General features: G+C 39.9%; 1 protein-coding gene across 1 annotated transcript in view; it reads left to right on the top strand.

Moving 5' to 3' along the window:
• The window catches only part of Cdk5alpha (Cdk5 activator-like protein), a 74,740-nt gene extending 63,013 nt beyond the window's left edge, over positions 1 to 11,727 (top strand). Inside the window, exon 2 of the mRNA XM_083132520.1 lies at positions 9,626 to 11,727. Coding sequence (XP_082988646.1) covers positions 9,626 to 9,943 — 318 coding nt within the window. The 3' untranslated portion in view covers positions 9,944 to 11,727. The remainder of the gene's footprint in view (positions 1 to 9,625) is intronic.
• The last annotated feature ends 6,718 nt before the right edge of the window (positions 11,728 to 18,445 follow it).

Raw genomic sequence — 18,445 nt, 5'->3', positions numbered from 1 at the left:
AGTATCTTTGAGCATGGATGTCCGCAGGACTTTTTCCAGGAAGGGGCAAGCAAGGTATTTTTTTTCCAGGGGGGTAAAGGAGCATTTTTCTCCATAATAGTGATGCCCCTTAGAAAACACTAAAATGATCATGTTTCTTCAAAAACACTTATAAATAATTAACATAAATTACTGTGACTGAAATGAGAGTATGTGTAAATTATATAACTTTTAGGTGGACATTCATTTTCCAGGGAGGCCCGTGGCCCTCCTTGCTCCCCTTCTGGACGTCCATGCCTTTGATTAATCTGTGATCAGCATAGACTGCGGCAAGAGTACAAGATTTCAGTGATGTTGAGAAGCTCTTAATTGTTGAAATGCTTGATGTGGACAAAACTGTCGAAGTTTTCTTATTCACACTTTTCCACAACTTTCCGAAACTACGGTGTACATTTGGAGCAAACAACACTTTCATTTTAATAAAAAAAATGTATTGTAACCTTCTGTTACTTGAACTTCCTCTGTAATCACACTATATCGCAAGCCGTTCATCACACAACCTTCCTCTTTGCCTCACGAGATCGAAACACAATAACGTTATATTCTGTGGCGAGCAAAGTTCAAGTTTGCTCTGCGAGAAAGTTAGCGCTCGCCGAGCAACGTTTATTTGACCTTCAATTAGCTGAGCGATTACGTTGCTCGCTGAGCGTTGAGATACTCGACGCACCCATGATGTTATTTACTTTTGCAGTTTGAGAATGTAATGGCTGCCGTTAACGAGAATCGAAAGACTGTTATATATTCGCGAAGTGTGCCTCCCCGATGGCGCAGTGGTAGCGTTGTCACCTTGTAATCAAGGGGTCCCGGGTTTCATGTGGAGGCACATAGTGGATCGGATCCCACTTTAAACTGTAGGTCCAGTCTTGATTAGCCTTACTGTGCATAAAGTGGACTTGAAACACCAAATCAATCAATATTCGTGACGTATAATGTTGGGATGATAAAAATAGTTGAAACACGATGCAGAAACTTGTTATTTTGTGATTTTTTGGTGGCAGATTACCTTCCGGGGTCGCAGATGATCTCTCTTCCTCCCTTTGATTCAACGTACTCGGACACCGAAGTAGCTACTGCAAGAATATATCTTGATAAAAACTCTGAATAAGAGATTACAGATTAGATTTACAGCGAGTGTTGCTAAATCCTACTTTAAACTCTAACTCTAGTCTCAAATAGCCTCACAATGCAAATACCACATGTTAGTTGTGGTAGGCGCCCTAAGTCAACCTCACTTCCACGTATAGTACATTACTTCAACTGGAGTCTTGCAGGCTAACGAGGCTCTGCAGGCTGGACCCAGAGTTGTACGATTGTGCATTGTCCTGGGTTTTGTCTTTATATGTGCCGAGTGCCACTCTACAGCCTTAGCTTTTAACATGAGTAAGGAGATTTCAGGAATACTTAGGTTGACATGCCATGTGGCACGAATGAGGAAGGTAAGAAGAGTTTACAAGATTCTTGTTGGGAAGCCTGATGGTAAGAGATCTGCAGGAAGGCCAAGACGAAGATGGGGGGATAATGTTGAGATGGACCTAAAGGAAATCGGTAAGGATGGAAAGGGTTGGATTGATCTTGCGCAGGATAGATGATTGAAGGCTTGTGTTGCTGCAGCCATAGACCTTCGGGTTTAAGAATACTAGAGAGTAAGTAAGGAGATTCCAGTCCTCAGAGATGGTAAGGGGCTTCGGTGCAAATTTCCTAAGTGTTGACGCATCCAATCAATCAATTAATATCTCTACCTGTTCCAGAATAAGTCACAGATTCGGAACCGCCAAAGGCATACACGCAAAATACAGTGCCCTGAATGGAAACTGCCAGATTTGGGTGCCGCAACCGTAGCTTCACCATGACTCGTAACTGTTTAGAGTTTTGAGCTCGTGAACATCAAGAGAAACATCTTTTCAAATCCAGACAAATTAGCTCTTTTTCTCTTGGGTTGGAAACACTGCCAGTATGTAGCCATTTCGCTCTCTCCGCCCCCACACTATCGCCGCACTCGGTCGCCAATCGATACGCCGCCAGGACGGGTTCATTCCTCGCCCCCCGGGGGAGGGAGGGGTGGCTGAAGAGACTCACCGAGACCGAGTAGACGTCATTGACAAGTCCATGAATGAGGGATTATCGTGAGATTATTGAAGGGAGGAAGGCTTCCCGGAGAATCATCCCACGGTGACGAGATTTTATCTGTAAATCCGTGAGTCAATATCAGCTTCCGCCAGAGGGTGCTGGGGGTGGGGGAAGGGCACGGGGAGAGAGACTGTCTGGCAGTCATGTCTGGCGGACAGTCTACCATTAGAGTGCTACCCTTATTGTAAATTTGCCATTATTGAGTGTTCATGTGAGCATAGGAGAGGTGCTGGACGAGTCTATAATTTCTTATGTACAGTCACCTCGTCGCTGTAGAGTTAGGCAACACGCATAACGCATTGCAGTGTACGAGGTATCCAAGGAAGAGTGGTGCGAAACTTGAAGATATGAGAATGAGAGACAGTGAATACAAAACACATTAAATTAACATTGTTTTGATTGGGTGTACATTCGACGTAATTCGCTCCTTTACACAGCATTTTTGACCAATATAACACAGCTACAAGTAACATTTACTTTTCTGAGGAATTATAAATGTAACAGTCTACATTTCAAAGTAGCTGTAACTGTAATTGTAAAATCGACAGTTACTTTCGGAGTTACGACTGTGCGACACTTAAACCAATTTAACGTGGAGGAAAAGCTAAATTTATCACATCTGTTTCCAACTATGTGTCTTCTCTGGATGCTCAGGTGAAAAGATTTTCGTGGAATCACCCAAGGCAATGAAGCTAGGATTCGTTGTATGATAAATTTAGAACATCCACGCTTTAATGTAATTCGTCATTTCAAATTACACTTGAAGACTTCAGTATTTTGAGCAAATTGTTGCTTGCTTGCCTGTTGTTTCATTTCGCCTTTGTGCCACTTTGGCTAATCACGAAGATAGGAATGAGTGATGACATGAGGAAATTGATGAATTGACACTCACACACACACACATGCCCAGGCCGAGATTCGAACCCGGGACCCCTGGCGTAGTAGCAAGGTAAATTGTTGAATTATTTTGGAACATGGTACTCTAGATAGAAAGAAGTTGTTTAATAAGATAAAGTGTTTAAGTTTATGCATATGTAGAGAGAGTTGAATAAACGGAATGATTATATCATTTGTTATAATGATATAAATACATGAAGATTTTATACAGGGTGAGTCAAAAGTCAGGAACCCTCTTCAGCAAGGCACATGTTTGGACGACGCTCCCAGTACACTGATGATTGTGGCAGGCGGCATTTGCGTTATCCTCCCTTGCAGATGGTGTAGGTCACGAATCTGGATGGAATAAAGCATTGCCTTCAGGTGACCCCATAGGTAGTAATCCATTGGTGTGAGGTCAGGGGACCTCGTAGACCATTCAACGGATCCCCGCCGACCTATCCACCTCCACGGAAACTGGTCATCCAGCCACTGACGTACGATTAATCCATTTGTCCTATGGTTCTTGACTTTTGACTCACCCTATATTATGAACTAGAAACATAAATAGAACACCTGTAAGTCTATATATTTTTTTTTATTTCATTGCAATTAACAATTATTGATTGTGTGTAATTTGTTTATAAGAAAATTTTCAGCACACAGTACTTGTAAATGTAACTCAGAGTTACTTTTGGAAGGAAATAAGTTTAGCTGTAGCTCAATTAATTTTCAAACACTCCTGCTAAGTGAGGCGAACGTACGTTAATGCCAGACCTAAGGATAGAACCTTCAGGCCTCTTTTTCCTACCAAAACCTTACTTGTTTAAACATTACCGATAGATTTTCGATCACTTTACCTTCATGGGTAATTCATAAAATTAAGCGGAAAAGTTCAGAAGAAACCCTCAAATTCCGGAAGTGATAAACTTGAACTTACGACATTTCGAACCGTCCTTGAAAATAGGGTAAAAAAATCTAATCGATTCTGCTAACAGAGAAGGCTACATTATTAAATATAGGCTTGTTTGTCGCCTTCATGACCTACTTTTCTAAAAGGCAAGTTTCTGGTAACTAGTTCATTCAATGAAAGAATGGACTAACTTCCATCCTTAGTCAAGGAGAAAAAGATTGTAGATAAGAAAACGTTTTGTTGATGCTACTGATAAGCAGGGAACGGATTTATATGTAAATATACATAGGTTAGGTTAGGTTATATTTATGTCTGGAGCTGAAATCAGTTATATTTTGTATTATCTTTTGCATGGCATGTAAAAAAATCAGTTTATTTTTTCAATATTTTTACATATATTAACTTTTGGGTCATATTTTACTTATTTTTACATATTATTTCCATGTTTCAAAACATTTCTCAACATATTCCATATTCGTGCAATAACTACATGTCCCTGTGTGACCGAAATAAAAGGGTGAATTTCTTGCGAATAACTGAGCAAGTCCGAAACTCCAATTGCGTTTATTACAAGTTTTCTGTCATCTGAACAATATACAGCGTGTCCACAAACACATTCCGTTATTATAAACGACCACAAACTTTTAATTATGTATATTACGGAATTTATACCAATACCATTCGAGAAAACAGCTCAAAGAATTTTAGCGGATGTGTAATTGTCGGCGTTAACTACAACAATAGATGGCATAACAATAAAAGAATAAAAAAAGGGAAAAAAGTAGCCAAAAGTAGTAGAAAAACACATTTTTGGATGTAAGAGAAAAATTAATGAAAATAGTCATGGAAATTTGCACGGTAATGCTCATGGATCCCACTGTACAATGCTGTATCATTGATTGTTGCAAAGAAACTTCAAATAATAATAATAAGAAGAAGAAGAAACGTAATGGTGGACAAGAGAGAACACACCAAAAGATATTTCGATTGTTAATGTGTTATTGTAAATGGCATTGTTGTTAGAAGCAAAATTGTGTTACTGTTGATGTTTACTGGATGTTTAAGTTTGTACAGTGTGATCCATGTGTATTACCGTGCAAATTGTCCATTTCATTAATTTTTTCTTACATCCTAAAATGTGTTTTTCCGCTACTTTTGCCTATTTTCCCCCTTTTTTATTCTTTTATTGTTAGGCCATCTATTGTTATAGATAACACCAACAATTAAACATCCGCTAAAATTCTTTGAGCTGTTCTTTGAGCTGTATATAATATACACACCTCTCAAATGTTTGCTTGTGCTATTGTGTTTACATATTTAGCACACTTTTAGTACATATAAATCCGTTCCAGGGGTCCCGGGTTCGAATCCTGGCCTGGGCATGGATGTTTGTGAGCTTCCATTCATCATATCATCACTCATCCCCATCTTCGCATATTAGCCAAAAGTGGCACAAGAAGCGAAGTAAAGTTTAGCAAATCAATCAATCAATCAATCTATCCATATAATCTTTTTCGGGTACTAATGAGAAAAGGTTGAAAAAATATCTTTATGGCACAGGCGTGTTCATGTCAACTATGCGTCAGAAACTACGAGACCTACGAAGCCAAAACTTGGTGAATTTATAGACCTAACAAATAGTAGCTTAAGTCGAATAGTGACAGTTACATACCTGTTGCGCATTTATTTCTATATCGTCAAGATGGGAAATGCTACTAAAAATAATCCCGACTACACAAGAGGGTATGATTCTTTCCCCATGTTGCAATTGGAAGCGATTTTTCAAGTTTCTTATGAAGCTAGACACAATGTTTACAAAATATGATAAGAATTTTCAGACTCCAATGCATTCCTTATGGAGAAAATAACGCAACAACTTCAACTTCAAGTTACGGATAATCAAATGGGACTTCTCGAATTTTTCCTACGAAAAATCAAATCTTCAACGTGTCCTCTTTCCGTTCATGTGTTTTTCTACGCCATCGGAAGTGTGCTATTTCCAAGACAACAAGTAAAGTAATAATCCCATAAGCGTAATGTTAAGCTTTCTTCCCCTTCTACAACCAATCAGCGCACAGACCTCTCTTTATCCAGCTCGCCGCAGGAAAAGTTCGGTGGGGGAGGAGCAGTTTAGGGTCCTCGCATCTGGCTGGACACAAACTATTCCTCCTTCCCTTAAAGCAATACAAAACAACCCGTTTGGCCACGAGAGACAACCGAAAGCGACCTGCCGATAACTCGCAAGTTAGTGAATTTGAAGATCTGAAATTTTTCCTTTCCTTCACAAGCGCATCCTGTTTCCCAGAATCCCTGTTTGTGAAACTGGACTCGATCACTGTAGAAGTTCCTTCTAATTGGAAAAGAACTGGTTCCTTGTAGAAGTTCTTCTTAACTAAAAATGAACTGGTTTACCGTAGAAGTTCCTCTTAACTAGATTGTTTGATTGATTGATTTGGTGTTTTTAGTCCACTTTCACAGTAAGGGTAATCTGGGCCTACAGTTTAAAGTGGGATCCGAACCACTATGTGCCTTCACCGGGTATCGAACCAGGGAGCCCTTGATTACAAGGTGACGACGCTACCACTGCGCGCCATCGGGGAGACCCTTTTAAATGGAATAAAACTGGTTACGAGCATCATAAGTTTCTCCTAAGTTAAAAGGAACTGGTTCCCTGTAGAAGTCCTTCATAACTAGAAATAAATTGGTTCCCCGTAGGAGTCTCTACTAACTGGAAACGAACTGGTTTTGAGTAGGAGTTTCTTTTAACTTAAAAGGAAACTAGTTCCTTGTGTGAGTTCCTCCTAACTACAAGGAAAGTGGTCTTGCAGCCATTTTCCAACTAGTGGCGTTCTGGTCTCACGACAAGGAACCATAGACTGAAAAGATAAAAACACTTTATGAGCTACTCTATCAGCACGTGCAACACACTGCCATTGTAATTGGTGAAACAACAATTAGAAATCATCAATTTTACTTTGAATCACCCTATATATTAATGTATAGATATGTTAACATAAATCAAGAACCCCATTATTTCCTTTGACGTGGAATAGCTCGAACACTATAAGCAAGCTCGAAAATTACAATTTCACATCCATAAAAAGTAGTGGGGGTAGATAGGGAATATCGACCAGTGGACCAAGATAGACAGTGGGAGGAGCCGTTGGCAGAAAAGGATGCAGAAGTGGGCTCTCGAAAGATGCTCGAGGCAAAATGAGCCGTGACGTAATGCCTTCATTCATAAAGGGCCTTTAATATATCTCAAGGCTTGCCTGTCAAGCGATGACATGTCCAAGAATGGGTATGATAACTGAAATTGAAAATTTAATACTTGGGCTAACAAAAAAGTATAGTGGTTATATTTTATTAAAAGTATATTATTTACACGTGACAGAACCATAATGTGGAACATAAGTATTATTATCTATATCCTATAGCTAGATCAATCACTCTCATTGGTCGAAAGTTTCTTTCTACCTCTTTAGGGCATCGCGACGGTAAGGATGAATGATGATATGGACTTGATGAGTGAGACAGTTTTAAAGGAACGCCAATGGCCAGAGTAGAAACACAAGCTGTGAAATTTGGGTGACGTTTTTCGAATGGTGAATAATTATGTTGTCCAACCAACTTGTAGAAAACGTAACGATTTTATGTGTTACGTTGCAAATTATAAGGTTGAAAAGAATTTGGATTTTCTGCTTCTATCCTAGACAATCAAATTCAAGTTTTGATCGGGAGATCCTCTCCGATGGTGAAATTATAATGTTGTAACGAAAGGATCCCGGTATGATTCCGCGTGGAGGCACATTGGTTCGAATCCCACTTGAAACTGTAGGTCCAGTCCCGTTTAACCTGTCTGAGCATATAATCTTTTTCCTCTGGTGGCGAGATTGTATGTCGACGATGCAACTCGCTGTATATGTTTTCAATGAGAATGCATTATTCGTAGGATAATTCATAAAGCTTGCCGATTACTCTGTTTGATGACTGAGAAAACCATTAATATTACATGTGAAGAGTTTTTTTTATTAATAAAGAGTCGGTAAGGCGTCTGTCACACACGAGTTCGATTCCTGGGATGGGTGATTTCACGGGGGGAATTTTTACACCAATCTCCCTGCATGGAGCGGCTCTGGGGTTCACACATCCTGTAATAAAAATTGGTATGTGGGTTGCCGGAACGTGGTGCTGATCACGTCACCTCCACAAATGACCGAGATTGTGAAAGTGTGGAGCCTTACAGTGTTAGATATTACCGTCAAATTTAAAATATTGTACCGTTATTGCCTGTCATTTTAAAAAAATGTGACGTAACCGTTGTTTTTTTTAAAAAAATATATGAATATTTTATCACTCAACGAAAATCCGTTTGGCAGACCCCGAACATGAGAAGGTTGCTGCACCATACAGTTTAATTTAGTTTTTGCATCATAAATATACTTTTGAAAAACTGAATAATTAAAATTACATTATTTAGGTTAAGTATGTAATATCCGTTAACACTTGATTATTTTTAAACGGTAGTTGGACGAAATCGACGGTCTTAGACCATCACTTCTTCAGCCAACTAAAGTACAGTGTGTTTTTAAAAAATTGATCTCATTACAGATGTAAATGTCTCAATAACTACACAGTCAAGGTAAAGGAAACTGTACAGGTGTAATGCTCAACTCAATAGGATTTATGCATAGAAATCTGAATAAAAATTTCAAAGGTATGTGGATGTCACAAATTATTCACAAGTGTTCAATATGCGCACCACCTGAGATGGCACAGAAGACAGTCACTTTTGGTTAGTCCCTCAGTTGCTCGAGTGTGTGCAATGGGGATTTTCTTCGCCCCAAATGCGAACATTATGCTTGTTGACTTTGCCATTCGTGTGAAATGTGGCCTCATCACTAAAACAAGACTTGTATCAAAGTTGTCTTCTGTCTCAAGTTTCTCTAACATAGCGACATAGAATTGATTACGCAATTGCTTGTCATCTGTCTTTAAGGCCTGGACGAGCTGCAGCCTATAGGGTGTAATTCGCAAGCGTTTCCTTACGACATGCCAAACTGTATTCAGAGGAATCTGATTTTCCTGACTTGCTCTTCTCCTGGAACTTTGCGCAATTGTGTTCCGAAGCCGCTCGACTATCTCGTCCCATACTGGTGGACGTCCACATCCTTTTTCCCTGCACAGACAGCCATCCTCTTTGAACTTTCTTTGTCATGTCCATATCTGCATTGCAGTTGGTGCATTTTTGGCAAATTTCCTCAAAAATGCATGCTAGACAGTTTTGTTCGACTGTGTTCAAACATACTCTAATACACAAAATGCACCCCCCCCCCAATGAATGGCATATCTATACCTGTAAAGGCAAAAAACATACCACATTACAGATTGATTTTTGAGGTGTTTCTACACATATTGTTAAAATTTTAGATCGTTTGCACGATAATTGGTAACGTTATTAGATTACGAAATGATACCAAATTTATTGAAACACCCGGTACAGTGGGTAGTTTTACCTTTTTATCATTTAGACACATACACAATAGAACACACTGTCTTAACTTAAATGAACAATGCATTCACTGTGGACTGAGGTACGATTTACACTACTGCAGTTTTCCAAATAAAGATCCGTTCACTGATATCAACCCTGTTGTTGTATCTTTGCAGGACGTAGCGTTCATCAACCCAGCCAACGTAGTGTTCGTGTACATGCTGGTGAGGGAGCTCGTGAAGGACGACGTAGAGTCAGAACACGACCTGCAGGCGGTTGTCCTGACATGCCTCTACCTCTCGTACTCCTACATGGGCAACGAGATCTCCTACCCGCTCAAGCCCTTCCTCGTCGAGGACAACAAGGACAAGTTCTGGGACCGGTGCATCCTCATCGTCAACCAGCTATCCCAGAGCATGCTGCGGATCAACGCCGAGCCTGGTTTCTTCACGGAGATCTTCACAGAGCTGAAAGCATGCGGGACCGCGGCTTGACCTCCTAAATCGGCAGCTCCTTTCGAGCAGTATGTGACCACCCTTTGACCCCATCCATCGGCGAGCCCGCGTGCCATTTAAAGACACGTAGCCGCTCGCTGGAGAACAATTGGTATTAGGTAAATAAGAAACTATAATACTCAATAGACAGAGACAACAGGTGATAACTAGTTCAGCGGTAAAATACTGTTGCCCAACAAGTTTGAAAAAAGAATGTCTGAATTGTAAGAGTTGCGGTCACATAGAACGATCGTGCAAAAAATGTCTCAATTGTAAGAGTTGCGGTCATATAGAACGATCGTGCAAAACTTCTTGGCTACAAGGTTTTATCGTAAGATAACAGTAATGTACTCATAGATACCCGTACACTTTCCTTTTTTAAAACATGAACTGTACTATTAATGATAACATTATGAGAATAAATCCCCGGTTTAAGCATGTCGGAAAAAGTTACTGGAGGCCCAGTAAGAGGCAGGAGCCTGTGAGACTCAGCAATGCTTGTTTAGAGAGCGACTTCAAGCGGACACTTCGAGATTGAGGGCCGCCATGTTGGCATTGCAGAAACAGAGAGCGAGGCGTTCCCTGGTGGAAAAAAGGAAGAAGAAAATGAAAGCTTCAGTATTCAAAATAGGCAATAATCCATTAAGACTAAGCTTGAAAGAGAGAGAGTAAGAGAGAAAAATGCACGTAGAGCGAAATGTGATTTGGTAAATAAGGCAAATATATCTAAAGGAATATATAAAAATGGCGACTTGTTTTTGCTGTGGTGCGACAATAACAGCAAATGCGCCCCATGTGGAAATAAAAATCATACTTTGTCGATGTCGCAGAAAAATTTAAATTACAAAAAAAAATGCTTATCCGTCATTTTCGCATTGCATCAAGGCCGGGACTGTGCAATAATGCGCAGGCGCATGCAGAAAAAAAAACATTTAAAAAACTACAAAAAGATAAAAATGCAGCTTATTTTTTGTTACTGCTTGTACATAATTTTTTAGCGTCTATTTATTAAGGAGAAGTTATATTTCTATTGCAATACATATCTAGTTTAATGTTACATATAAGTTATTTCCAGTGAACCTTTTCAGTTCAACAATAGTGTGATGAGCAATTTCTTTTTTGGCTATTTTTTACAGTGTTAGTTGTTGTAATTGTAGAACATTTTTCAGGGAGCATTCCATTGTAAAAATGTATATTATCTGTTCTCTCAAATGATGTTATGGCGAAGACAAGCTTGAGATGTTCGTTGTGCACAGACAAATGTTAGCACACGATGGTTAACGGTAGAAACATGGTAGATTTTTTAAAAGAAACAATGGTTTATACGAACAAGCAGGTAATGTACACTTACCAAAGAATGAGCTTTTTAAGACAGGTGATAACGGTTTGTTGTGTCTGTTATACTTCCAATAATAATACAATTATTAAAAAAATACAAGTTGACTTTTCTATAAGGGCAGGACTGTTGGCGGGAAAGTTTCCCGCGTTAAATATTCATGTATATGTATTTGTGTATGTTTTTTGTGTTTATTAAAAAAAATGTACAAAACATTTCTTCGGGGGCTTATAAAAAAAGAATGGGAAGGAAACCGAGGTAAGGAGTGACAGGGAACTAGTGTAGTTTCTACTGGTCCTTCGTGATAAAAAGAAAACAACACCATACCAAAGATTTTTGCCAGTTTTTTATTAGAGAATTGGTGTGCTCAATACAGTAAAGTCCTGTATATGTTTGTAGAGTCTGATTGTACGTGCCGTCAATTAGTAGATTATGTTACAATAAAAATGTCAAGAAATTTATTGTGTGTTCCTTGTTGACTTCTTGTGGGTAATCTTCGTAAAGATACAAAGTGGATATTTTTATGCTGCAGCCGATTCTATTCACGATGATTTACCAAAATTACGGTGCTACTGCTGAGGAAATTCTTGTGTGTTTTCTTGGCTGTCGTTTGACACGGAATAAGTGACAAAGTGGATATGGTAGTAATTTACTAATATACCTGTCTTAAGTAAATGGGAGAAAATATAAAGGTAAGGAACTAAAATTTACATTTTTATGTGTTTGGGAATAGCTATTTACCTACGACTTTTCTACGCCATTTTAAACTGTATTTTTCTCTAAATCATATTTATTTCAAATGTTATTAATTATAACATCTATCCTGGAGTCACCAGGCCATTTCTCTGGATGGTAAACTCACCATCTCTTAAGATTTCTGGTTCGAATCCGGCCTATGCATCTTTTACAAGCATTTCTTCATCCATTTTAGCTAATCATCATTCAACCTCATCTGGAGTAGCCAAAAGTGACAGAAAAACTACAAAAAGTAAAGTTATGAGTTATTGGGTTTCTTCGCTTTTGTTCTACTTTTGGTTGATCGTGGAGATGAGGATGAATAGTGATAACATAAGACGGATGAAGGGACAATCACAAGCACATATGGACGACACAACCTGAGCCCCACAGAGGATTATACTGGCTGTGAATCCAGACGCCAGAGCCTCGCTAATCTGCACAATGCAGTCCAGGATATACTAAGTGGAAAGGAGGTTTACATTTGGGTGCTTAAGGAAAATTCATCTCTTACACCCCCACACAAAGCAAATTAAATTCCAAATACATTTTTTTCATAAAAACCTTTGAACACTGGTCTGTATGGCATCCAAATTTTAACTTCACCCAAATTGCACTATACAAAGTATATGAATGAAAGAACAAAGGAGAAGAGATGCTATTCGACTTGAAATCCCTTGGCTTCAGAGTGTGTTACGCTAACCAGGAAGGGTGTGCACGAATTAATCAACATCACATGATAAGTACACTTCCAGTATCAAAATCTACCCAAATATTTATTGGAAACATGAATACATTTTTTATGTATTTATTTACGTAAAATTTCAGGTGGGATTCTGAGAAGATTTGACATTGAAACTTTAGGAATTATTTCTATGTTTTACCACAGACAAATTACATAACAGACCGGCAAGCTGCGCTTGGAAATTGCTATTGTGACTTTGTTGGAAGGGAACCAGCGAAGGAGAAAGCCCCTGCCATTGGTAACCGCCTTCGTGGGGTACAAGAGAGCTGGCCAATAAGGACGTTTGCAGCCCACGTGACTGTCCCTGAAAGAACTCTCCCCCAACTTGAGTTGGAAACAGCAAAAGTAGACCGTCGCGCCATCTGTTGACAAAGTATGGTACTGCAATTTCCAAGCGCAGCGCGGTTTAAATATAGCTTCCCTGTCTGTTCCCTTCTTAGTCTGTGGTTTTACTCCAAGTTCCACCGTCAGTGACTTTTTTTTACTTTTAGAGAAAGAATTCCAAAAATGATGGTACTTCCCTAACTATCCTTCCTGATAATACCCCTAGATACATTCTACAACAATACGTATAAGCAGTTATGAAATCATCTCTTTTTGTTGTATGAAGCCTGCAAACGACTTCTACGTGTATCACCATCCCCAGTGTGTCCGGTTTCGAATCCCGGCCTGGGCATGGGTGTTCTCTGTGAGTGCCCCTTCATCAATTTAATCATATCATCACTTTCTCATCTTCACTTTTAGCCTAAAGTGGCAGAAAAGAGAAGTAAAATAAACCACAATCAAAATTACCATACTTTTTTTTTTTTGTTGTTTTTGAACACTTATCTTTTGTAGACCGCACTAGGAATTTCAAAGTAAAATTCTTCCCATTACAATATCCTCATGATATTACCAATACTTCATGCTTGTCCTAAGTTCACCTTTTGCACCAAATAGGCTAATCGATACTGCAATAATACACTGCTCGCCATTAAAATTGCAACACCCAGAAGGAAATGAGATAGAAACACGAAACTTGGCAAATATGTAGTTCATAATAAGATAAGAAAATGATTACAGTTAGAGCTCGGTGGTGTGACATGTGACACATAGAACATGGTTGCATAACCCCAAGGAGCTAGTAGCGTGTACAGCCTCCACGGGCGGCAATAACTGCTGCAACACGGCGAGGCATGGACAGAATAAGTCTATCGATGTCTGCTTGCGGTATGGCGTCCCAATCGGCTTCCACACGGTGCCAGAGGTCTTCAACATTACGTGCCGGAAACCTGAGTTGGGCCAGCCGGCGACCCACCATGGACCAGACATGTTCAATTGGCGACATATCCGGCGAACGTGCTGGCCAAGGAAGCAGGGGCACGTGGTTAGCTTCCATAAATGCGAGGACATTCCTTGCAACATGGGGGCGCGCGTTATCCTGTTGAAAAGTGGCATTATGCAGTGCATGGATTAATGGGACAGCAACAGGGGTGAGAACCTGTGTGATGTGCCGTTGGCTGTTCAATGTCCCTTGAATGCGTACGAGACGCGAACGAACACCTATGGCGATGGCACCCCATACCATGATACCCAATGAAGGCCCTGTGTGATGATGCATGATGCAGGCGTCATGAAACCTAGTGCCACGGTGCCGCCACACGCGTGTCCGTCCATCATGATGTTGTATACAGAAGCGGGATTCATCAGAGAACACTACAGCATTCCAATCCGCCATCCATGCACGACGGTCTTGGCACCATCTCAGACGCAAACGCCTATGCTCTAGCGTCAGAGGAATCCGCAACAGTGGGCGCCGGGAAAAAAATTCCCCGGTTCGCCAAACGACGAAGCACGGTTCGTGGGGACACTGGACGTTGTAAAACATCCCGTACTTCATGCGCAATCCTCGTTGACGTGGCCGTTCTGTCTGTAAGGGCCATGCGTATCAGACGTCTGTCCTCTCGTTCCGTCGTCCGACGCGGACGTTGTGAACCTCTACGTCGCTCTACAGTGCCTTCCTGGACCCACTGGTTCCATACACGGATCACTGTGGATGCATTCCGTCCTACACGGGCACCGATCTCACGGTAGGATAATCCGCATTCACGGTATGCAACAATTCGGCCGCGATCGAACTGGGAAACCTGCTGGAATAGCTGCCGTATTCGACGACGTGGCATTGCTGACCGATTTTAACACACTACACTCACGACCATGCACTTTCACTGCTCTTGTGCACCTATCTGACCTGCTACAGGTACCACTTACCAGATGGCGTGGCAGGCGCACATGACGCATGACGGCCTTGAACACCTAATCATTTCCTTCTGCACCTCTCCTCTACACACTGTGCACATTTCGTCCGATTCCGATTACTCCTTCTAGGCGTTGCATTTTTAATGGCGAGCAGTTTAGTTTAAAATGGGAGCGAAACAACAAATTGTGTCCCTACAGGAAGAACAGGTGAGACCCATTGATTACAAGATGATTTCAACATACAAAGACTATTCTGATATTTCCCATCAGTTATAAAAATGTCATTATTTTAGCGGTTGTTGGAAAATGTTGAAGAATGGATCTAGACAAAAGATAAAAGAAAGAAGAGTCTTGGTAGATATTGCAGCTTTATCCGAAATACAAAATCATGGATTCCGTAAAATTAAATTTCCCTTTAGCTTTTATTAAAGATTGTAGATCCAAGAGAAAGCTTCGAAAACTATATTTTTGACGAATTGCTACCAGGAATTAAAAAGGAATGATATAAAACATTTCCCCATTATTTTAATAAGGAGTGTAACTAACTAACTAACTAACTCTCTAGCCTTCTTCAACCCGAAGGTTCATGGCTGCAGCAACACAGGCCCTCCATCTTTCCCTATCTTGAGCAAGATCTATATACTCTTTTCCATCCCTACCGATTTCCCTTAGGTCCATCTCAACGTTGTCCCTCCATCTTCGTCTTGGCCTTCCTACAGGTCTCTTACCATCAGGTTTCCCAACAAGAATCCTGTAAACTCCTCTTTCCTCTCCCATTCGTGCCACGTGGCCTGCCCACCTAAGTCTTCTTGATTTAATATAATTTATTATATTATTTAATAAGGAGTGTAATATAACATAAATTAAAATATTTAATTTTGAGTCTGTGGACGTAATAGTGGCAGATATTTCGTGTTCTCGTAGCCAATATTGAAAAATATGAAAGAGGGCTGTATGGAGAATGTTAATTTGTTTTTGTATTCAATGACTATGGATCCCATAACGATATACGCTGTTTATATTGTACCATGTCGTTTGTGCATTATTACTTTAATTATGTAGCATCTATAGCTTTACTTTCATTTGTTTCCTTCTACCAACTGAGTAATGTAATAAATTATTACGTCACAGCTGAAAGATTTAATTCCATGCTAATTCGAATGTGCAAGGGCAAACATTTTCGGGTCTCACTCATCGCACAAACCTCTAGCAACCTTGCCTTCTGACGTCACCGCGGAATGCCTTCGTTGTTAGGTTAGGCTTGTGAGGTTTAGTTCTCTTAAATAGAAATATATTATTATATTATATTTATGTTATCAAATATAATTATATAATATATTTGCAGTGTATTTATGCTAAGAGAACTACTCATAATAGACCTAGACCTAAAATAACAAGGACGACATTCCCGAACTGACGTGACGTGACTGAGGTGACGTAGCTATAGGTTTGTGCGATAAGTGAGATCTAAACTTTTCCTGCAAGCGTTATCTAATCCTTTTAAAAAGGGTCTCCCTTATCGCACAGCACTAGGGCAACATTTACGTTCAGACGTCAGGCGAGGAATTCCTAAGTTGTTAGGTGAGGCAAACTAGGTTTAGTTCTAATAGCATAAATAATAAATTTGCAATGAATTTATCCTAATAGAACTAACCTAACAATGTAGGCAATCCTCGGCTGACATCTGATCGCAAATGTCCGTAGTGTTGTGCGATAAGGGATACCCTTTTAAAAACCTGGAACAGACTTTGCCTTGCAGCGAACTGATTGCGTTTCTCTTTCTAATGAAAATGTTTTTATCTTTGCAACATTGTTAACGTTATCAAATGCTTTAATCTTAAATTGCGAGTCCATGAGCCGAGCTTTGTTTAAGCTTTTCATAGGAAAGGTAAAGTTGCAAGGGTTTGGGATCAGGCTGGTTAACGGGAACGAAGAGGGCGCTAGTGGTGTTGCTACGAACAAGTTCAGACAAGTTTGAAAGCTAAGACGTGCAAGGTTGCTGTTGAGTTGGTGTTCTTTCAAGGTGTGTCGTGTGTTCGCTGTAATGTTAGTTGCCAGTGTACGTAAATTGGGTTGTGTATGAATGTGAAACTATTACAAATCTGTTATTTGAAGGAGTGAAGCTATATTTTGATTGCACAGCCTTGAATAGTGTTGTATAGCCAGGACATCGGACTGTTTCGAGTCAGCATCTGTTTTTCAGAGAAGCGCTCTTGTCACTTTTACTTGCAGTGTTTAGACATCAATTCATTCACTGCTACGTTATACTCCCAAGGTATCCACCTTGTATGAAAAAATAGCACAACACAATAGAACAACCTAGCTAAGCTAACGCAACCGCAACATCACGTTAAGAAATCTGTAAAGAAAATGAATTGGCAACATCTCATTTACTCCACGTCGACTTGAAAAGAGATGTCAGTTCGTAAAACGGCCGATATTGGTGGGAAAGGTTTGAGGGGAGGATTTACTGGGCTAAAAATGCTCTTGACATGTGGTTGTCACAGGGAATCTGATCTGTCGGAACTTTCTTTGAAGTAAAGTGGCGTTCCGATGAGGACTGAAACTATACATGTCATTATAATTATGTATGGTACTTTTTTGCACTAAATATAAATCAGAAAGATTGATTTAAGATCAATTTTATATCAAATTAGGCCATTCAAGATTACTTTTTTAATTTTTTATTTGATTTGATTTATTTTACTTCGCCTTTTGTGCCATTTTTTGGTGAATTGATGAATGGACAGGCCAGGATTCGAACCCGGGACCCCTAGCGTCGTAGCGCGATGTGATAACCACTCCGCCACGGGGGCCGGCCCATTCAAGATTACAACTGCAGTTGTCGACTCACATCATCACCATTGAAATTTCTAGGTCGAGTACCGAGTATTGGGTCTCAGATAGCGAAATAGTTAACTCTGTTGTATTGTAATCAAGAGTTTTAGGGTTCGATCGCAGGCCGAGAGACATTACACAGTGGCTTGGATGCCGTAGAAGATTTGTGCAAGTTTAAATATGGACCATATCTTCGTGGGAAGCGTTTTGTCAATACAAAGTCCTGTTACACAATAACAGGAGAAGTTTCATGTTTGATTGATTGGTTTATTTTACTTTGCTTTTCTGTCACTTTTTGGATGAGTGATGATATGATGAAATTTATGAAGGGACACTCACCAATGTTCAGGACGGGATTCGAACCCAGGAGCGCTGGCAAAGTAAAACAATGTTAATCGCTTCGTAAGTGAGGTCGACGTTGAAAATTTGAAACGCACTTGTTGTTCCTTACTGTTAAGGGAATGGTATATTGGAAAAGCAACAGAAATATGTTTAATATTGTACAGGGTGAGACAGTCAAACGGGAAGATTTAAAAAATTCACAAAAAATAGAGGGAGCAAATATTTGTTATTTTTTTAACATGAATGTACTGTACATGAGTGGAAATTA

Source organism: Lepisma saccharinum, chromosome 12, assembly GCF_977018435.1.
Source record: "Lepisma saccharinum chromosome 12, izLepSacc3.1, whole genome shotgun sequence".
In the NCBI taxonomy this organism is placed as follows: Eukaryota; Metazoa; Arthropoda; class Insecta; order Zygentoma; family Lepismatidae; genus Lepisma; species Lepisma saccharinum.
Note: the sequence above shows the minus strand (reverse complement) of the source record. Positions and strands in the feature narration are given on the sequence as shown.